Source organism: Nanorana parkeri, unplaced genomic scaffold (genome assembly GCF_000935625.1).
Source record: "Nanorana parkeri isolate BGI_ZX_2015 unplaced genomic scaffold, ASM93562v1 scaffold151, whole genome shotgun sequence".
NCBI lineage: Eukaryota > Metazoa > Chordata > Amphibia > Anura > Dicroglossidae > Nanorana > Nanorana parkeri.
In genome coordinates this window covers 1,787,992-1,811,392 of record NW_017306419.1, presented here as the reverse complement: position 1 = coordinate 1,811,392, position 23,401 = coordinate 1,787,992, and the positions used below count along the sequence as shown (strand labels likewise).

The 23,401-nt window shown below is 43.3% G+C and overlaps 1 protein-coding gene across 1 annotated transcript in view; it reads left to right on the top strand.

The window, feature by feature from the left end:
• The window catches only part of MACROD2 (MACRO domain containing 2), a 1,661,433-nt gene that overhangs the window by 22,531 nt on the left and 1,615,501 nt on the right, over window positions 1-23,401 (top strand). Inside the window, exons 5-6 of the mRNA XM_018554264.1 lie at window positions 4,268-4,272; window positions 13,309-13,424. Of these exons, the coding sequence (XP_018409766.1) occupies window positions 4,268-4,272; window positions 13,309-13,424 (121 nt within the window). The remainder of the gene's footprint in view (window positions 1-4,267; window positions 4,273-13,308; window positions 13,425-23,401) is intronic.

Below are 23,401 nucleotides of genomic sequence, written 5' to 3'. Positions count from 1 at the left end.
GGAGCAGATTTGCACAGCAACCAATGAGCTTATCTGTCTCATTTTTAAACCTTACCTGAGCAAACTGAAGAGAGATATTGATTGGTTGCCAAAAGCAACTGCTCCAGATTCTGTCTGCTCCAGTTTTGATAAATCCCCCCCTAAGTGTTTAATTACAGCAGTATACTGTCTGTTCTAAGTCCTCGTTGGCTATATCCGGAGTGTGTATAGGTGGCACACTGCTGCCTACAGATCTCTGCAGCATTAAACAGGTTAAACCTATAGCACCAATAAATCATTGCTAACGATCAGCCAAGTAAGTGTGTGTGTGTTGTGTTGTATTGTATTGTATTGTATTGTATTGTATATTCCTCACCAATGCCTTGCTGAGCAGGGAACTTTCTCTAGTTTTTCTGACCTTTGCACACATCCATTGAAGGCTCCTCCCTGAGTGCTGTGCTTGGCTTTAGGAAGGTCATACTGACTCTTCTTTCAGATTACTTGTGTGTTTTAATCCGAGGAAATGTTTTCGGTTTCACTTTTTATATTAAATTAAGCTCTAATCGGCTTGTTTTCTCCAGCAAGGGTATTGAATTCAGGTGTATTGCCATTGGAAAGCACATAAGGCTTTAAAGTATATGCAAACACAAAGCAACAATGCCATACTGATCCTTAGATGTGGCCGCTGCTGTTTATTTTCACCTGGTGATCCGGCCAGTGAGGGCTCATTCACATCAAAGTGTTACACTAAAGAAGAACTCCGGGGGAACAGTTTTCTTAACTCTTGCATTGGGGCTAATTTGGGAAAAGGAGTTAGCCCCCCCCCTTCTCGCCGCGTCACTTATCTTTGGCCGAACGCTCCTTCCCCTCCACCAGTGCAGGTGTACTATCAGTACTTCGTACACAGCCGTGCTGCCCTGCGCTCTGTATTTTGAATTTCGCTTTCAAATGTTGAGGTTATCAAAAACTCAAAGAGGGAAGTTATCAAAACTGGAGCAGTTGCACAGGGCAACCAATCAGCATCTCTGTTTGCTCAGGTAAGATTTGAAAATGAGACAGAGAAGCTGATTGGTTGCAGTGCAAATCTGCTCCAGATTTTGTTTGCTCCAGTTTTCATAAATTCCCCTGCCACTGCAGGTGGTCAGAAGCACTTCCTATGGGTCAGTGCAGTTAGGGAGAGTCGCTTCTGCCCACGCTGAGCAACAAGAAGCGTTTCTTGCTAAGAATAACCAATGAGTGTTCGCCATTTCACTGCGCCGTGGTGTACGTATAATAGGCAACGGAGGTAAGTATAGCAGGGAGGAGAGTGGGCCAGATTGGAAGGGGTCATTCCAATTTCCCAAATTCACCTGGGAAAGTGGAATTACCCTTTAACCGCCTCCCGGTTGTTGTTGAACGGCCGGCTGGGAGCTTCCTGGATGTAACAGGCCGTCAAAAAATGTTCTGTTGGCCCCGCCCGCTCACGCGCGGGAAACTGCTTTATATTATGGTGCGGTGACATCGGTGGCACCAATCCTGCATTTTCCTGCAGCCCACTGCACATCACTCCTGACTTGTGGTGTGAACAAGGCTTATAGAAAACAATTGCTTCCTATGTGCCCTAGCGGTGACTGGCGTTCATCCGATGCGGAAACACGCCAGTCACTGCTGTATGTGTGAATGGCCCTAAATCAGCTAGTGCATCTAACACGGTGACAATGCTGCTATCCAAGGGTGGCTCCATTGCTCTTCCATAGAGTGTAGCCACCCTGAGGCAGGAAGTGTGTTACTGGCTGGATCACCAGGTGAAAATAAAGGAAACATTCCAAAAAAGAAAACTAATACAGTTACCACATCTAAAGCTTAGTAGGTTGCAAGATATAACATTTCTGTTTTTGGGTTTCGTCGCCGGGAGTCTGTTTAAACAGCCCCGATGCTGGCGACATACACTGTACGTCGTCAGTCACGAAGGGGTTAAATCCATATTATGCTGACTGAAAGGTTCTGTCAGGGCAAGTAGAAATTGCAAGGACTGGCTAACGGAGAGCTACATTCACTAAATTCAGGAGTTAAATCTTAGGGATGGGGATAGGGATCGGTATAGGGATGTCCCTATACCGATACTAATCAGGCTGATACAGGCCATTTTCACCAGTACTTGTACTGGGGAAAATGCCCCGATACATAGAGCCGATACCGGCCTTTTAAATATTTAAGCAATATTTGGGGACCTCGCAGTAGCTGTCTTTTGACAGCGTTGGTCCGCCCCACATCTCCTCCTGATGGGATCTGTAGTTCTCTATTGCTGGTTGCCATTCTCCATTGCTGTATAATCATGGATTGAGTTAAGATGGCCACACACCTTGAGATAATCTTACGATAATCGTGCTAAATCACGCAATCGTACGATTATCGCAAGGTGTGTGGAAGGCGTGCGACTTTTTTGTCTTTCGAGCATGTTCGAAAACCAGCCGAGAATCGTACGATTTTCGGCTGGTTTGTAGCATGATCGTGAGATAACTGCCGCACGGGCCAGTGTGCGCAAGCGCACACTGTCCGTTCAGCATTGCGGTCATCGGAAACCCGCCCCTCAGATTGTACGTTTTTTAAATTACCTTACAACCCTCACAAGACAAAAGTCTTGCAAGGGTTTTAGGCCTCGTTCACACCTGACCGTTTTGTAGCGCGTCCTACGCTTGACGAACGCGCTACAAAACGGTCAAAAATATAAATTGCATTGTACTCAATGCCCTCGTTCCCACCTTGCCGTATTTCCGCCCGTCCCTAACGCCCTACAAAACGGGCCACACCTGAAAAGGTCCCGGGACTACTTTGGGCCGTTTTGTAGGGCGTTTTCCATTGGGATACAGCCAAGTAGCCTTTGGAATCGCGCAACTTTTTTACCGCAAATCGCGGTAAAAAAAACGCGCGACAGACGCGCATATTACAATACGCCTAGGTGTGAATGGGGCCTTAAGGTCTGTGGCCAACTTTACAGTTCTTGTCTTGAAAAAAAATGGTATCGAGGCATCCTTACTTAAAATGCATTCAAGTACTAGCTATTATCAAATGTGGCCTATTTGTGTAATGGGGATTTGGGCCTAAAACTGACAGAGGTTCCAACACTCCCCCAATCAAATCTAAACAAACATTTTACCTGGAGATACACTTTAAATGCAGTTTGTAATGAGAGAAATATGGGAGCAGCAATTGCTGACCTCCTGAGAAAGCCGGTTGCCTGGTTCGGTCTGACTTCAGTTTTTCCTCAAACAGTCCCAGGAACTGGGGATAGTACTCGTACTCGCCCTCACATGCCCCGATACTTACACCCGATACCGGTCAGGAGGGAGATTTCCTCTGACCAGCAGTGCTGCAAAGGAACATGGAGCCGACTTCCTGGCCAACTAGGAAGCCAGGCGACGGGTAATGACTCCCCGCCCGGTTTCCTGATTGGCCCGGGAAGCCGCCTCCATGCTGTTTGGCCGGCTCCATGCTGATTGACTGGGAAGTCGGCTTCCCAGTCAATCAGCATGGAGCCAACCAAACAGCATGGAGCTGGCTTCCCGGCCAATTAGAAAGCCTGGCAGCCGGTAATGACCTGCCTCTCGGCTTCCTGATTTGCGGGGAAGCCGGCTTCCTGGCCAAACAGCATGGAGCCGGCTTCCCGGGCAATCAAGAAGCCAGGCAGTTGGTAATGACACGCCGCCCGGCTTCCGTGTTGGCCGGGAAGCTGGCTCCATGCTAGCAAAAGTACCGGCATCGGTACTCTGTATCGATGAGTCCTGAAATAATATATACTCATACTCGATACTGAAAAGCCGGTATCGGTGCATCCCTACCAGAAACGCATTTAAATCAGGAACCTTATAATGTAGTCGGATCTGATCTGCATGGATTTTCATTAATGAAACCAGATTGAAATATACATTACATTTACAATCATCATGTTTCTGAACAGCTGGCTCCAACACTCTCAGCTTGGCTTCCCTGAACTTCCAGTCCAGTACAAGATCACAAGGAACAGTACAATCTCCAGGAGTTGTCCATAGACTAGCTTGGAGAAGGGAAGAAGGAGGAGTGGGGATCAGAGGAGTGCCTTGCTGTGCCTGTGTGTTTGTAGAGACACATCCAGCTTACTAGCATACACAAGGGTGGCTCTATAGGACCCTGCAAGGGAATGGAGCCACCCTAAAACAGGATATTAGTGTCAGTGCTCAGGTGACCAGCTGATTCTGCAGGAAACTAAAACGTTTAAACATCAAGGAGCAGCATCCATTGTAAGTGATTGTATCACCATTTAACTTTAAAGGAGAACTATGGGGTCAGTGTTTTCCCCCATAGTTCTCCTTAGGGTAATGGGAGGACACAAACTAGCGTCCTCCCGTTACCCTAAGCTCAGTATACCGCGAGCTACAGCTCGCGGTATACTGAGACGCCGCAGCCGGAGCGGATCCCGACTTAGATGACGGGATCCGCCCAGCTGCGTGAGTGACAGCTGGCTCTGCCTACCTAGAGGCAGAGCCAGCTGTACCCGCCCCCTCCCCCGTCCGTTCCGCCAGTCAGCGCTGGCAGATCGGGGAGAGGGGAATCCAGCCCCTCCCCCTGTCACGGCAGAGAGCCGTGACAGGATCAAGAGGTGAGCGAACGACGGTATGTGTTCGCTCACCTCCCGATCTACTGAGCCGACCTGTGACAGTCTCATTGTCACAGGTCGGCTAGAACTATGAGGTGAGGGAAAAGCACTCACCTCATAGTTCTCCTTTTAATATCACTTGTGTTCTAGTGATTGTGGTTACTTTGATCAATATTGAGGGGGAATCCCCCCCGCAAGGACACAGAAATAAATACCTTCAGAGGGCTGCTAATCCTAAGTTACTCTGTTGAAAACCAAAGAATACAAAGTTTTGACTTTAGCTACTTTAGCTCAGCTCATAAAAATCAATATATATTTTGTTGTCAGGCTTTTTATTTTGTCAGGGAATACAATGTGTTGGCTGGTTTCTTAGATGACCTACTTGGCAGGAAAATTGCAGTGCCAACTCTGTGTCTAGACTATGATGATGACCCGCAGGCACTGCTGACGTCTGTGTGATGCCAACACACTGCCAAACACCCGGCATTGTTTTGGGGAAGATCCTTTCCTCTGACAACATAGCAGGTAGAAGAGCTCTCCTACTACTCAATTCTTCTCCTTTGGGTCATCTCCACAGCTACGTTATGAGGACGTCCACCCCCTGTCATGCATCTTTCTGACCGGGCCGGCTGCACCGCCTTCCGCCCCTGGTTGTTACGCCACTGACTCCACACACAAACACACACAGCACACATAATGCAAACTATTTACACAGGTTTTACATCGCTATTCAGCCCGTCCACAGTCCAATATAAGCAGCCCTGGGGGGAGGAGGCTGAAACATGAGGGTCCTTGGGCAGTGCACGAACAGTCAGTCCAGGCTCAGCTAGGTGCTCGCCAGGACTCCTAAATGCTTTTACCCGGGATGGCCCAGTTCAGCCTGTCCACAGTCCACTGTGAGCAGCACGGGGAAGAGGAGGCTGAGACATGGGGAGAATGCGGGTCCTCGGGCAGTGCCCGAATGGTCAGTCCGCGCTCAGCTAGGTCCTTGCCGAGACTCCTGAACACTTTTCCCTGAGAATGATTTTCATTATCGAATGTTATTGACTTTGTCGATCAGTTGTTTCAGCCCTGCTGGATACTATGCTGGCTCCAAGGCATGAAGGGATGATTTGCATGGCCGCAGCCATTATACTAAAGTCAGGAAAAATCTCCTTTTTGGGATTTGTAATGGAAGTGCGGCATGTAAATACTTTCTGTTTTCAGAAGATTCTTCGGTGCTTCAATGAGGTCCAGTGGAGGGCTTTTTGGTTCCTTTCTGTCCTCTTCATGATAATCTGTCTGGTTATACTTTCTCATTGCTCCCCAAGCCATACTGAATATCAGCCATGGTTTACACACATTGCAGTGATGATGACCCAGAAGCCTGAAACAGCTGTATGGAATAATTAGGCTATCAGATGGTATAAACCGGCAGGTCTGGATGTGCCGTTGGCCTGGGGCCATAGAGCAATGATTTGCATGGCTTCACCTACTATCACAAAATGAGGAATACACTTTATTTATTTGGGATTTTGATGACGTAGTAAAATGCATAGAAAACAGTTTAAAATCTAAATTTTAAAAATGCAAAACAAAATTTAAGATTGACCCAAACAATTCTAACTTTCCACAAACAAACAAACAATCTGGAAATGTTGGATGACGTTATGTAGACATGCTTCATATAGCTTTCTCAAACTCCATAAAGCTGAAATTCAGGCAGATATTAAAAAGATAAGGTGAGAAATTTTCATCTCACTAAATGACTAAAAAGTTCCCTGAGTGAGTCTAATTGCTTGCTGCACGTCCTGCTCTATTGGTCCTACACCCATGCTGACTATTGAGTATTTAGGCAAGTACTCGTACTTGCCCAAATGCTCCGATATCGGAACTTCCGGTCAGAGGGAGATTTCCTCTGACTGGCAGTGTTGCGAGGGAACATGGAGTCGGCTTCTCTGCCATTGGCCAGCCTCCCGGCTTCCTGATTGACCGGGAACCTGGTTCAATGCTGATTGGCTGGGAAGGTGGCTGCCCGGCCAATTAGCATTGATCCTGCCAAACAGCATGGAGCCGGCTTCCCGGGCAATCAAGAAGCCAGGCTGCGGGTAATGACACCCCGCGCTTCCTGATTGCTTAGGAAGCCAGCTCAATGCTAGATTGCTAGCGGAAGTGACGGTATCGGTACTCGGTATTGGTGAACAGTTGACCGCACTGGAACGCACTAACTGGTGTGAACAAGCCCTCAAGGCCTTTAGCTGATTAAGCACAAGCTGTGACCATCGGCCTTGCATCAAGGATCCATACAACACAGACTAAACAGTCCTCTCTTTATCTTGGAGACCAACTACGAATCTGCTGAATGCATTTCCAATTATGTCCTTAAATAACACTGTGTGAGGATTTAAAGTTGTTGCTGAAACTTGGATAGAACAATCCCCACACAATTAAAAAATGATTAGAGATGTTTGAAAACATTCTCATTGACACACGCCAGTACTTCCTGTAACTACAGACTAAAGCTGGCCATACACTTTACAACCATCGCACGACTTTCGTCTTGCGATGGTTGTAAGGTAATTAAAAGCTCGTACGATCTGCCCATCGTGGACAGGCAGATCGTACTTGCGAACATTGCAAGCCCGCCCCGCTGAGGGGAGGGCTTCCGATGACTGCAATGCTGAGCGGGCAGTGTGCGCTTGCGCACACCAGCCCGTGCGCCATTTGTCTTCAGAGCACACCACAATCCGATTTTCGGCTGGTTTTCCAACATTTTTGTAAGACAAAAGACGCGCGACCGTCAGTAGAAACAGTCGCACGTCTTCCATACACCTGCCGATTATCGTACGATCGTGGGATTTCCCGCGATTATCGTACGGTAATCGGCAGGTGTATGGCCACCTTTACAGACAGATGACTCTACTACAATGGTCACCCAGTTGCTTGATTTATTTTCTGCTTGTTAAGCTGTTTTTTAGCTGGAATTTAAATTTATCGGCATCAGATGTAATGTAAAAACATCCCATTCAATTCATGTCCATTTATGTAGGCCCTGAGGGGCGGGCTTACGATGACTGTAATGAGGGGCGGGTTTGACTGCAAACGGGCAGTGTGTGCGTGCGCACACCGGCCCGTTTGGCAGTTGTCGAACCAGCAGGCCACTAACTCGCCGAGAATCGTACGATTCCCGGCGGGTTTTCTAGCATGCTGGTTCGACGGAAGACGTGCGACCGTACAGTAGAAACGGTCGCACGCCTTCCAAACACTGCAAGATTCTCGTACGATCGCGGAATTTCCCGCGATTCTCGTACGAGAATCGTGCAGTGTATGGGCACCTTAATGGTCATATTTAGATGTAGTGAATAGGAAAAGGAGGGGCAGCACTAAACGCAAAGCACATAAACTGACCAGAAACTTGCTGACAGGAGGAGAGAACAGAGGGATGACTCATCAGGAGGTGACTAGGGGAAAATGTTGTTATTAAACCCTTGCAGTGGGGCTACCCACGCTGCAAGAGTTATCTGCTTGTTTTGTCTAGGTGCTGAAAAAAAAGTTCTACTCATCCAAACTGCCGAGCTGACTCCCTGCGTCTCCGGTCACTAAAGCCTGTCTCCTACTCCACTGAACAGAGGGAATGTTCTTTAGTGTCCTCACGTCTATACACATGTATAGAATGTGATGACACAAGATTGTTCTTCACAGGGATTCTCTCAGCTGCAGAAGAGGAGGAGGAGGAGGGAGGCTCTAGGGACCGGTCTAAGAACAAGTCGGCTGAATGATTGGGTATCGTTCTTTTTTTTAGCACCTGGACACAAACAACAAGTTGACCTTTGCAGTGCGGGGGTAGACCCACTACAAGAGTTAATTTAAAATGTTACCCCATGTAACTATTTAGATAGTAGCAAAGGGATTTGGGGTCAATTTGCACTGATGGGTTCCAGCAACAAGTGGTAAAACATGCGTTACCACAACACATGTTAATGCACACAATAGGGTGCAGTGTGTTGAAGTGCCATTTACTTTTAATGGCACCCAAACGCACCTAGCTATCGATGGTACCGTGAAAAAACTGAATGTATAGAAGTGTCACCAGCACACCAATCATTCACTAAAACCTTAAAGTCTATTTATTGAAGGGACATTGCCATTTAAAAACTAGCGCTTTCGGGGCCACACAGGGTCCCCTTCAACAGGCTGTGAATGATGCGATTCTGAGCCTGATGAAGAGGACCCTGTGTGGCCCCGAAAGCGCTAGTTTTTGAATGGTGATGTTCCTTCAAAAAATAGACTTTCACGTTTTTTATTGAATCATCGGTGTGCTGGTGACAATTCTATACATAAAAAGACATGTGTAACACATGGTTTTGAGGCGATTTTGCTCCCACCAACCATCTCTACTAACTAGCTTTTCGTTGGTTAAAAAAAAAACGCACAAAAAAGTGCATAAACAGGCAAAAAAAATGCTTTTAAATTCCTGAAAACGCTCAAGTGTGAAGGGCGACTTGGAATTGCAACTTTGCAGCAAAACCAGAAGAACAGAACGCATTGTGGTTTAGCAGCCTTTGGCTTAGTTTTCATACCTGAATGTTTGCTTATATTTGGTGACTAAGCTCTGTGGAATCAGAGGCTCTATGGTTTCTATAATCCTCCATTATTTTTGAAATGAAGGGTAGTTCTGACCACAATATACTTGAGTTTGGTTTTGCTGATTCATTGTCCAATGAGGAAGTTAGTGTGAAATGGGTGTCTTTAATCCTCTTGCTGCCACTGCCATGACTATAACTATAGGGGAGTAGGAGTTTGTTTACATATTTTCAAGAGGTGCACCGAAATGGAAATTTCATAAACAAAACTGAAATGAAAAAAAAAATGTCTGACCGAAATATTTTTTTTTTTTTCTTTCCTAACCTTTTCACATTTACATTTTTAAAAAAAAAAATATTTATTTTTTATAAACTTTTTAACTTTTTATTAAATATTTTTATGTTTTTTACTTTACTGTTGGGGGCTTCGGGGAAATATTAGGAGTCTAAAAAGACCCCTTGTATTTCCGTTTTGAAATAGAAAGAGATTTGAGGACACAGAGTCCTCAATCTCTTTTTCTGCAGCCCCTGTTATCAATGAACAGGAATCCTCTATACTGAGTGTTTGCGTTCATTCATAACCTGTGGAGAAAGTATGTTTACTGTGTCCACAATCATGAATGAACAGGAAGTGATGTAGAGCACTTCCATTCATTCATAATTGGGGACACAGTAAACATACTCTGTCCTCCAACTATTTACAAACACTCAGTGATCACATCCTTTCTGAATTGGCTTTCTCAAGAGGCTGATCGGGCGGTGTGGGGAAGAGAGCTCGATCTCCTCTGACAGCTGACTTCTCCACCACACCGCACGCCTGACTTCCTGTGACAGCTGACCTCTGTCTCTACCCCCACACTGCCGCTCTCCTCATCGGTCACAGGAGGCTGAGCGAGCGGTGCAGGGAAGAGAGCTCGATCTCCTCTGACAGCTGACTTCTCCCCTGCACCACCTGGCCTCCTGTGACAGCTGACCTCTGTCTCTGCCCCACACCATCGCTCTCCTGAATGTATAGGAGGCTGAGCGGGGTGGTGCGGGAGGAGAGCTCAGCCTCCTGCGACAGCACTGCAAGCTGTCATCTGTCCCACACTGCTGCTCTCTGAATCTGTCACAGGAGGCTGAGCGGTGCTGGAGGAGAGACGCCGGCCGCTTACAGCTCTCTCCTCCCCCGCTCCGCTTGGCCTCCTGTGACAGTTTCTCTCCTCCCCGCTGGACACTGCGCTGTGTCAGAGGGGAGGAGAGAAAGCAGGGATGCACCGCTATTTCGGCCGAAAGATGGCACTTTTCTACATTTTGCCAAAAGTGCCATTTTCGGCCGATACGTTTCGGCAGCCGAAATTTCAGTGCATCCCTAATATTTTCTCCTGACTTCCAGCTTTCTGTGTAGAATTGATTCCGGCAGATTTACAGCCGCCCAATCAGTTCCACATGCAGAGGATGTTGTACTCACTTCACCACCTGACACCACCTTTTCATCTGCCATGTGTCCCAGGCTCAATGGGTGCCCGGGACATTCATAGCAGATGTCAAGATGGAGAGTGGTAGGAAATCAGCTAACGCCTGTTTGAACTCAGAAATGCTCCGCTCTAATCACTTCCAGGTTTAGAGCTGCCAAACCTCTGCTGCTCTGGCTGGGGAAGAAGCTGATCGAGCACAGTGCAGAGGTGACATTACAAGCCTAATAGACCCCTGATCTTCTTAAAGAGAACCTCACCTGCACTACACTATGACATAGTGGGCTTGTTAGCCCTATTGTGACAGAAATTAAATGAAAGTAGAACTAACACCAGCATTTCTTTTTTTTTAAAGTTTTAGATAAACTTTTGTTGCTGACTGTGTCCCCATTAGGAAGATTAATACTGTCTATTTGTCCTGGTGAAAGTGAAAGAGAAAACCCCCAAATTTTACAGGGCTAGTTCACACCAGATGCAGTTGTGATGCAGTCCGTTCAGTTTGGCAGCTATCAAAATCGTATCGCAATGCTTTCTAATGGGATTTCTGGTGCTCTGTTCACACCAGTGTAGTCCGTTTCCGATGCAGTCAGAAAAAATCCTGCTTGCCACATTTTAGCAGCACCTGATCGCAACCGAACGCATCAAAGCACATTCAAACGCCCTGGACAGCACCGGGACACGACAAAAACGCATCACAAACATGTAAAAAACACATCACACTGCAGCTTTGCCGATGCACACAGTTCTGATGCAGTTATGGTGTGGACTAGCCTTAAGTTGTCACCAGAACAGGAATAGAGGCACAATCTTGGATTCTAGTTCTGATGACAACCAGGGATTTTCCTCACTTTGGAGGGATTTCCTCCGACTTTCTTTTGTGGCTTTAGGACAAGAAGTGAAGGGACACACAAAAACTGACAGGGGTTATAATCCTCCATTACTCTAGAGCAGGGCGAGTGGAAATGCAGTCAGGCTTGAGTCAGTACCTGACTAGTGGGAGCAGCTGCTCCTGCTGGTCTGTCTACCTTCCTTTTTGGCCGGAGCTCTTCACTGAGCTCCGGGTCGAAAACGGAGTGATTAGTAATGTCTGCAGACCTTACTAATCGCACCAGATCACCAGGGATCTGCCTGCTCGTCTCCTCCCTGCAGAAAGACAAGTAACATGGGGGCTTCTTATTTTATGTGTGGAGGGCAGGGGAGAGGGTAATATTTTATATGTGGGGGTGCATGGAACAGGGCGGAGAGTGTATTATTTTATATGTGGGGGCAGGGACCTTTATGGCAATATTGTTAAAGTTGTTAATATTTATTTTTGTAACTTTATTTTGCATAAAACATCTAACAGTGTGATTTATAAGATTATTTAAGAGGGTGTGTTTAGGGGTGGAGTTAAGGGCAGGGTAGGGGTTAGGTGGGCAACTGGTGGCGAGTAACTCTTAAAGCCTGGCTAGTAGCTCAGGACTTTAAATTTTGACCCCTGCTATAGAGTACTCGCCTAAATACTCTGTATCGGCACCTATACTAGTATTGTTGCATCCCTAGTAAAAAGTATGTAATACTTAACATACAGAGTTTTTTGTTCATGAGTGTATAATGTACACGGTACATTAAAATTCCTAACTGCTGCACCCAGTATGCTATTGCATATTCCATTACACAGTCTTGACCACTGAACTCTGTATGGTGTGCAAACATCTGCCCCAGTAACAATCTTTCCCTCAGCAAACCTCCCAATAACGCAACCCCTTCATTCACCTATTCTCCATCCCGCATCCAAAGCTTTCAAAGTAATACTAAATGTTGAGCTTTGTCTTATCAGAAGGGCCTGCCATTGGGGCATAGTGGGAGGGAAGAGGGGTCTGCAGGAATGTACAGGTACAACTTGGCACAGAGTCAATTTAATGTAAATGTGTACTTGGAATAATGCTACACAGATGAAGCGACACAGAATAGCAGGGTCCCTGCCCATCTGAATGCATATAGACTTCTGAAAGTCATTTTTTGTATATGGGAGGCTCCACCAGCATATTGGGGTGAACCACACCTTCTTTCTAGCTACAGGCTACATTTTAGGTGTAAGCACTTTTGGCCTTTCCAACTCGGCTTTATCTTTTTGCAGATGTACGAGTACTGTCAACTGGATGGGCCTTTTCAATGTCTTTTAAAGCCTAAGTGCACTTGTGCAGCACTAAGATTTATATGGCCACCCATCCAGTGCTCCTCAGCAAGTTTATAGATGAAAGTCAGATCTCCGCTGAAGAATTTTCCTGGTTATCCACTCAATGATGCTGAGGATGCTGGACTTTATTTAGGTGGCCTATTTGCTCTCCACATGGACAGAAGACATATATATTATACATATTAACAACTCAATTTTGTTGTTGTCATGTTTATCAGAGGAACTCCTTTACATTTTCAGGACTTGGAATATGGGCCCTAACGGGTACAAAAATGATTGTAGTGCAATAAATTTACAGCATGTCATGCAGATGTGTATTATACCTTTGGTGGAATCGGGTGTTCTTGTCACATAAAAACTATGCAAGCAGAGTCACTGTTCAGCTCACAGCACTGAATAATGAATTTTGTACTGTTGTAGGTTTCAATAACTTTTGTACCAGTGTGTATAAGGAAAGTTTGCTGCTGTGGTTAGCTTGTTAGGTTATGTGGAGATATAACAATACTGTTGCCATTCTTTTGCAGAGCGGCTATTGAACTTGTCACAAGAACAGAGGCGCCAAGAGCTGAGTAGAAATTACATTATACTGAATGATATTCCAACATGGCTTAATCAAAATGGAGACACACCAGCAGAAGGTAACAAAGTTTCTCTTTTAGGTGTTAACCACGTGACCGCCAGTTTCAATGAGCAATGGCAAAGGGCATGGTGAAAGAACTTTTTGCTCCGTGTTTTTTGCAGATTGGGCCGAGGAGGAATTTGCGGGGGGCAGATCATATTTATGTTTTGCCTAAATTTACTTAATGAAGTTAATCATTAAGTTAATGCACATGTATGTTTATATATTCTGTGCTGAAATGTAGAATATAACATTTTATTTTTTTAAATATTTAACCCTGGTAAATGTATTTCCAGCCAGCATGTGAGCTCTGTGTTACTTTTTACATGCTCATCAGGCTAATTGTATCTGTTTTGCTCGTAAAAAGCCTGTTTTATAGAGTTGATGTGGCAATTCCATCCTCCTGACTGCTCTGTGCAGAAGGGAAAATTCAGAGAGAGAAAAAAAAAAAAATAACTCCGGACAAATTACGCTTAACTTAAAATAGAACTATGGGGTTAAGGCTTTTCCCCATAGTTCTCCTTAGGGTAACGGGAGGACACAAACTAGCGTACTCCCTAGGCTCAGTATACCGCGAGCTATAGCTTGCGGTATACTGAGATGCCGCAGCTGAAGCGGATCCCAACAATTGTGCCGGGATCCGCCCAGCTGCGTGACTGACAGCTGGCTATGCCTATCTAGAGACAGAGCCAGCTGTACCTGCCCCCTCCCCCGTTCCGCCAGTCAGCGCTGGCGGATCGGAGCGGGGAGGGGGGAATCCAGCCCCTCCCCTGTCACAGCAGAGAGCCGTGACAGGATCGAGAGGTGAGCGAACGCCAGTCTCATTGTCACAGGTCGGCTAGAACTATGAGGTGAGTGAAAAGCACTCGCCTCATAGCTCTCCTTTTAAGGGGAGAATCTTTTCACTCCAAGAACTAAAATAATTAGGGATGCACCGATATATCGGCCGAAAATGGCACTTTTGGCATAATGCCGAAAGAGCCATGTTTAGGCCGATACATCGGCGCATCCAAGGTTTCTTTCCTCCCCGTTGGGCGCTGCTCCGTGTTCCAGCGGGGAGAAAAGAAAGTGACAGCTGGCCGAGTGCTGCAGGACGAGAGCGCTGTGAGCGGCCAGCGTCTCTCCTCCCTCACCGCTCAGCCACTTATCACAGTCCGGCAGAGCGGTGTGGGGGCGGAGACAGCGCTGTCACAGGAGGCTGGGCTTTCTTCTCTACACCGCTCGATCAGCCTCCTGTGACATCGGTCTATTTAAAATGTTTATAAAAAATAAAATATTTAAAAAAATGGAAAAACTTTCGGTATCGGTTTCGGCCTGACATTTTTTTTTATTTCGGTTTTAAAATTTCCATTTCGGTGCACCTCTAAAAATAAAAAAATACAATGAGGGGATTTTTAAAAACTGGAGCAGACAAAATCTGGAGCAGCTGTGCATGGCAACCAATCAGCTTCTGTCTTTCATTTTTCAAATCTTAACTGAACAAACTGAAGAGAGAAGCTGATTAGTTGCCATGGGCAATTGCTCCAGATTTTGTCTGCTCCAGTTTCGATAAATTCCCCTCATTCTTTTTTTTAATGGATGGGGACTCTTAGTGCCCCCGTGACCAGGGCAATCTTATTCTTAGAAGGTTGTGTGAAAAGACTATAAAATATAAAGCTAAAACTGCTTATCAATTGATTACTGCCAAATGACAGCAATTACTAATTGCAATTGATGTATTTTAATTTCCAGTCAGCTAATGACAAATTATATTCTCCATAACTTGTCCCATGTTTATCTATTCTATGTAATGCTTCCATTTTGTAGTTTAGTAGATACCAACCTTAGAAAAGTCATCACCGGGTTCTAAATGTAAAAAAAAGTAAACTGTATCCAACATTTTACAACAGTATATATATATAATAATGTGGCAGCACAACAGGTGGGCTTTAATGCCCAGCTGCCGCATATATCTGTTGTTTTGTAGCTTGGCCAATCAGCGCCCCCAGAGCTGTGACTGAGCTGTCACAACAGCTCACTGTCAACTATTGATGATCAAGAGCCGATTGGACAGGCTCCTGATTACATTATCACTGTGCGTGCAATTAGTGACTGAATCAATGGTAGCCCCACCTACCAGCCTCTGACATCACTGCCCACTTAAAGGGCCTTCTCCCGCTGATTGCAAGGGGTTCAAAATAAAAAGATGTGATTAAACCCGACACATGCAGGTAAGTCTGTGCACAGTCATGCACAGTCTGTGTGCTTGTTGCTTAATGGATATTGTGAATACCCATTTGCGCCAGTGACAGAAGAATTGTTTTTGGGCTGTCATTTATTTTTAGTTTCAAACTGATAAGTTTTAAAGGTTTTTAACTTGTCCTTTGTGTGCATTTTAGGTTTTGTAGTTTTTCACAGATTTCAAGCCCACATGATTTTGATGTTAGGCATATTTGGTATTATCTCGATTTTTGTGTAATTGTGTTTTGGCCTTAAAAATAAAAAAAGTGTATTTTTTTTAACTGAAAATATAGAGTTCATAAACATTTGCGAGATGCCGTGCAACATACAAAATTATGACTACCTTCTTTTTGTTCTACAACATATGTATGTATGTGGAGAGGTTGGTGGATTGGTCTTTGCCCTGACTCATTCATATGTTTCAACTTCTACTATTTCACTCTATAAACAAGTAGTAACTACAAATTGTGAAAAGGTGCCTAATGGTCCACCTGTTGGTAGGAAATGAGACTGCAGTATATTAATATGCAATTTTATTGTTTAGTTTTGACCATAGTTATATATATATATATATATATATATGTGTATATATGTGTGTATATATATGTATATATATTCTCTAAACATTCCCTTTTAATAACACTATATATTTTCATAAAAAAATTAAAAAATTGCCAGCAGTGTTTTGTTCTGAATGTACTCCGAGCCTCAGCCTACATTCTTGGTATGCCTTGATCCCGGGGTGAATTAACTCCCATGGACAGGCACCCGAGTAAAGTCACCCTGGGCTGGGTAATCAGGATGGCCAAAGTCTAAACAAGATCAGGTGAAAGGTGAAGATATCACTGGCGGTGACAGAGCAATAAGTCAGACTATGATGAAGGGCGTCACTTTCACTAGTAAGTCTGCAACAATGTGCAGACTTTAGTTCCTTTTTAATTTCACTGGTTGGACTCCAGCTTGCTAACAAAATGAGTAAAGATCATTAATTCTCAATCAAGGTTTAATAAATGTTTTTGGAAGTCCCTCTTAAAATAACATAAATGTAGACTTGAAATAGTCATAGAGGACACAGAACATGCTGTCCAGCATGAGGTCACGTGACTAAACAGAAGAGCCTTGGAAAAAGGTATGCAAACCCTTAAAGGTTCTATTTTTTTTGGAGGCAGATGAATAGGTGTGTAATACCCAACTTCACTGCCAGTCCCTTCACCCCACTGGCTCCACCTCTCACCTCCTTTCTATTTCACTCGCTTCCATGCACACTCTCTATTAGTACTCAGCCATATTCAATGCCAGTAGTCCATGTGATGACTTTACCCCAGAAGTCAAAACTCAGAGAAAAACCTGCAACAGTTATCTGTGTCGAGGAAGCTGTCTACAGCACCAGAAAGTCACATATCTGAAAAGGAAACCTGTCACCTCTTTAGAATTTCAGTTATGAGTAGGTTATGTGCACCACCAAGATAAGTTATTGACTGTCAAGTTGTTCATAATCCAGTTTATTTTTCCTGTTATAGAATTGCATGCGCCTTACAGTCCCATAAAATACTGCTGGTTTTTAATCTTTCAGTAGCTTGCTTCTCGGTTGTTGATCATTTGCATGGATGCTGTGTTCATGTACTCGATTAGTTTTCCAAACATTTGAGTGAGTTTTATTTTCCTTGTTATTGCTGCTGGAATAACTGTAAAGAGGTATTTTCAATGAATTACAAGGAATTGCCTTATAATTAATGCCCTAGCTAAAGGACCTAGCTAAATCCATTTGTTTTCTGGGATCACGGTCATGTTGAAAAGTTAATTTCAGAATAGCAGACAGCCTCTCAGAGCACCCAGCCTCTTGCATGTTAATGTACAGTGTCTGAAAATAAATTCCAGCAGACCAAAAAGGTGATCAGTGTTGCTGCACAAAGAAAAGTCAAGTCTGGTAGCTTAAAATGGGGATTTTCTACCATTTTTTAAAATATATTTTTAATTTTTTTTTCCACATTTAGGACAATGTCTTAACTATTAGGTTGTGTTGCTATTATTAAACAGGTTTTGTATTAATCCATGCATTTGTTAATGTTTTACTTAAAACTTTTGTGCACTTAAAGCTGGACAAATGGCTAGATACACCGTTAAAATACATAAATGGGAGTTGTTCTACCTGCCAAAGGTTTTTTTTTTTCTTTCTGTTCTTTAGTTAAATCGGCATTCTTTTTCGACTGCAGTGATGGAAAAAACAGAATAATTTTCTGTAATAATAAAATTAAACAGTTGATGATATCGTCAGAAAAGAAAGTCAAACAGTGAATATTGTTTCCTCACATTGGTGCTCAGTTAAGAAATTGTCCCTTATATTGGTCGCCAGCCAAACTCCTTCTTACATGGTGGCCATTGTAGAAGGTCCTTCTTAGATGGGTGGCCTGTGGGAGAAGGACCCCTGTACATTGGTGGTTAATGAAAGAAGAGCCACCCTTAGTGGTGGCCAGTGGGAGATGGCCCATTACAGTGGTGATCAATAGGAAAAATATGCTCTTTACATTGGTTGTCATTGGAAAGAATTCCTCCCCCTTGCAGATATGTAAAAAGATTACTGGTTAGTCACTTCTATGAGTGCCAGAAATTGCCGATTACTCAAGGAACCTCTAGCAACCTCTGGAGGAACCCTGGTTGAGAAAGGCTGCTCTAGTCAATAAAAGCTCTTGAGCACATTTAATTTTTCTCTTTGTAATACAGCTTGGCTGCTCTAACTCCTGCTGCAAACACAGTTGATTTTATGACTTTCTCCTTCTTTTTTTTATTTTTTTTTAATTAATGTTTTATGAAGAGTGCAATGTGATCTCAGGAGGCTGTAATAGATTAGAACTATAATAAGACCGGTAAGTCATGGTTAATTTAGATTGTGCTGTGTCTTATGCTTATTTCCGCCTAGCTGCGCACACGAAGACATACGGACTCTTTTGGTTAAGAAATGATGGCGTCTGTTCAATATTTCTGTCTCCTGTTGGTCAGCGTAATTATAGGACTTGAAAATTTATTGGAGATTTCCAGATATATATTGAACACGGCAATATATCAACCCCTTGTATGTACTGATTATAACTCCAGAAATAAACAGGAATCTGCTTGATGGTATTGGGGATTACTGTAGCTGTTTAACTAACAGAGAAAATATTTTACAAACATTGAAAGGAGTTTTACGTATGGACCCATTATCTGGAATTTCTATAAATCCTCATTGAGGGCACAGAGGACCTTGCAATGGGTTTATGGGTTACAGGTTTCTACTGAGACCTACAGCATAACTCCTAACGTTCTAAAAGGAAAGGAGGACACCTTCCAGCACAATGTAGGCAAATGGACACACCTCCACCATGCCCCCAGTTATGTGGACCATTAAGGTAGTATGTGCCCTAAATAATTTGGTAAACCCAGAATTGTTTTTTTCCACTGTTACTTTTCCTTTATACTGGCTTTTTGATACAACACGCAAGATAAATAAGAGATAGAGCAAAGGTTGATAAATAATACTTTTTAATAGATATCTGTATATCAGGCCAAAGAGAGGGACAACTGAGGAGAAGAAAGGGAGGGAGGGATTAGTTCCAGATTAGGGACATTTGGGAGTTATGCCTACGAGGCTGCATGGGGCCTGAGCTGTTACACTACCTCTACTCTTGGTATGGAACTGCAGAGTTTGCAGTATTCTATAAACATTTCTGATGATACTTTGATGCACAAATTATGATTTGAAGCCAAAAATGTATAAATATTCATTTTTGCATTTTTGTATTTTGAATGCTGCTCTTCAGTAAATATTAAAACGCCAAGGGAACATAAATACTTGGAAAGGATCCAATTGAAAATGCAGAAACATTAATTAGGATTTTATGGTGCAATTTGTAGTTTTTAATTATGAAATCGGAGACATCCACAAAGTATGTCTCTACACGTACCCGGAACAAGTATGCATAGGAAGACTTCTAACTTTTTTTGTATTTTATTGTACCTTGTGATTTAAAAGATTAAAGATGGCCTCTTTCGGAAATGCAGTTCTGGTATTGCAGTCTTATAGCTGCAGAAAAGCATGCTATTTACAAAGAAACATTTTGCCTTTTCAGAAATAAAACCATTAATTATTTATTACTTACGCATGTGGAAAATGATTTTATACTGAGTCTGCAGTAAACCATCATATATTAAAGATTACACAGAAAGACAGCTATCAATGCAAATTTGAAAAGGTAACTGATAATACGTGATACAGACTTATTATTCTCTTTAACTAGTCCTGTGATTGGCACAGAATAGCCAGTTCTTTTACATTTACTGCCTTTAAGCAGTACAGCTGAAGCCAACGCATACACCCACCCTACTAATGGACAATGAAAGAGCAAAGACACACTGATTGGACATCCCTGTCCCCTACCCTACTGTAAAGACAAGTAGGGCCCATTCACACCATTCAATGCGCTGAGATGTGTTGGCTTATAGCAGCCGTTTTAATCTGATGACAACATGTATATGCGCAATGTTTGACAACGCAAAAGACCATAACGCACATTTGTGGTGCACATTTGTACAGGTGTATTTTTTTTCTGTATACAGTATATATGCACTGTAAAACATATGTACCCATGCATTACCATGTGTTAAGGTAACATGTTAAAACAAACTTGCCTTAATGCACTTTGTTGCAATGCACAAGTATAAATCCACCCTAACCTGTCAGCACTGTACTCCTCTCCTTGCCTGAGTCCTGCTGTACAGGTGATGAAGAAAGCTCATAAAAAGACAAAATTCAGGTTCACTATATATGGCCATAAAGATTGTGGACACCACATCATCACTCATAACTATATGGTCAAAAGTATGTGAACACCCCTCCAAATTATTAGGTTCAGGTGTTTCCAGTGAAGGCACTAGTAATGCTACAGCATACAAAGTCACTTAAACAATTGTGTGCTTTCAACTTTGTGGCAACAGTTTAGGGAAAGTCTTCTTTTACCAGCTGCCCCTGTACACAGAGCCAGGTATATTGAAACATATGTAGAGAAACTCTGCTTACTGGGCAGCACAGTGGTGTAGTGGTTAGCACTTCTGCCTTGCAGCACTGGAGGTCCCTGGTTCGAATCCCTGCCAGATCACTATCTGCATGTTCTCCCTCTCCTCCCAAACTCCTAAGACATGCTCGTAGGTTAATTGGCTCCTCTCTAAGTTGGCCCTCTGTATGCATGTATAAGGGACCTTAGATTGTAAGCTCTGTCAGGATAAGGACTGATGTGAATGTGCAACTATGTAAAGTGCTATGTAAGTTGTCGGTGCTTTATAAATATAATTATAAATAAATGACATATTAGTCCTCATCTTCTGGGCGGTCACTCCCTGAACATGCCTAATTTCTGGCACAGTCCCACACCCAAATATGTGGAAACCCCACAATTTGCGACCACAATCTCTTCAATTAATACCCTTTTTTTGAGTTACTGCTTATGCTCAGTAACTCAGTAATGCTGTGACACAACCCGGGCCACAGTATCCTTAAGACAGTGATTTGAGATGCTGGACTGTCCTGGAAAAAGTGATTGTTAGCCTTGTTTTTTCTCATCCAGTATCAGTACTTGTCCTCACAAATGCTATTTTGGCTAATTGAGCAAAAATTCCCACTGACCCAAAATCAGAAGAGTGGAGCCTGTTAAAGCAGTAAAGAGGGGGCAACTCCATATTAATCAAAACAAATGGCAAACAAACTCATCAATTCGTCACCAGCTTTACAGCAAGGTGCACATGGAAGGGCTTTATACAGTAGAACAGCAAAAAGTTTCCCAGCACAGTCCCAGCCATTTGTTTTGCTTGACTGATTTGGTGCAGTGACGCATGGGGGGTCTCAGCTGCCGTTGTGATGTGCGAGGTCCCTTGTGCGTCTCTGTGCCTTTTTAAGGAGGTTGGGCTTCCTCCTGACGAACCTGCACTCAATTTTATCTTTTGCCACATGTGCTCCAAGATGGAGACTCTCATAGTTTAGAGTTAGGACCTCACTATATAGAGGTGCCTTGGCGAGGCTTTGCGGCTTTCACATTTTCTGCAGAAGACGTGCATCTAAACCTGTTTTTAACCTTAGCGGTCAGACAAGTTTTTTTGCATGCTGGCTGGTGAGTGTGCTGGGAAACTTTTTGCTGTTGAACTCCATATTAATGTCCTTGGTAATGGGATGTTCAAAGAACTCATAGGTGTGATTGTCAGGTGTCCACAAACTATTGGTCACATAATGTAGTTTTGCTAGTTGTGTAATAGGAAATGGTTGGTCTTGTTTATAAAAAGAATAGAAGTAAAGCCTTTTTTCCCCAGAAGGGCATCCCACCATAACTCCAAGTCTTCAAATTTAGTAAAATATATATATTTATTTAACAAAATAGATTTAAAATGCACACATATCAAAAGACCAACAAACAGATATTACATATAAGACATATACGACGCTACTCGGCTATGTAGGGAAAAAAGTAGAAAAAATATGGCATATTTCGTATAAAAAGTGCCCCCTGAGTACCTTGGTGTGTACACCTTATGTATGATATCTCTTGTCCTAAATGGAGATATTCTCGAATGAGGGGAGAAAATGATCCTTCTTGCACGACGAAGGGTTAACATACACGTGTATGGAAAAAAAAAAGTTCAAAAAGAAGTTCAAAATGTTTGTATCGTGTTAGAAAAATCTTAGATAGTACTCACGGTGATGTTTATCCCTTTCTCGGGTTTTCGCTTGCATGGTGATCCGGACTGTAGATGTACTTGGTTCAGGAGAAATTATCTATTTCTCGGCTTTTAGTAGTCCACGGTAAGTGTAAGCGGGCTTCGCTGGAGAGATATCTTTATCTCGGTTCTTCGAGCATAGAAATATTTGCCTGTATTTTGGCCTTTTATCAATATCCTTATCTCGGGTTCATCGAATGTGAAAAAAAGCCTTCACTGAACTCTTGTCTTGAATTATATAATAACCATGTCACAGACAGGGTGGAATCCCGGTGAACAGTTCAAATTGGTGCTCGGTGTCTTCAAGGTAATATACCTCTGAGTTGCAACGACTGAGCGTTGTATGCAGTTGTACAGAGGTTACTTATCTCCCAACAATTCTTTGGTGTATTTTTGAGGGTACATCAAAAGGAGGCAGCCATAGCCGAGATTGGTCTTACAGAGACACCAAGCCTAACGCCTATGACGCTTTTCACCCCCCACCGGGGCTTCGTCAGAATAAAATATATAAAATTATAAAAAGAATACTTATATTAAAATATATATGTAACTTTATGGCCACTAAATTTTGCTGAAAAGCATAGACAAAAACGTTTTCTTATGCTCCTCCGCTCCATTTAGTGGTGTGATTTGATTCTTCAGAGCACTGTGCCTTAGGAACACGTTACAATATTTTGACCCCTGAAACAGATGCTAATTAAGCCTATAGCTGTTGATTGGTTGGTCTTTTCGTTGGACTTTTTCTGTCTTTACAAGCTTACTTTCCCTGAACTCAAGGGTTAGGTATGATAGGCTTAGCCTTTCCTGCAGTTGTCCAAATGTTTTTTCAGTTTTGGACATAGTATGTCGGTTTGAATTCCCTCTTAGGGATCTGCTTTTTCTCTGGGTCTTGGCCCAGTAAACATTTCTTTTTTATTAACCTCTTTAGTTTTTGGTTTTGTTTTCTCCTGTCCATGTGCTCTTCCACCTGCTTTTATGTGGATTGTTAGTTGGTCTTCCACTTTGCTGATTAAGGTCCACAGCTCCATTAGGTAGCCG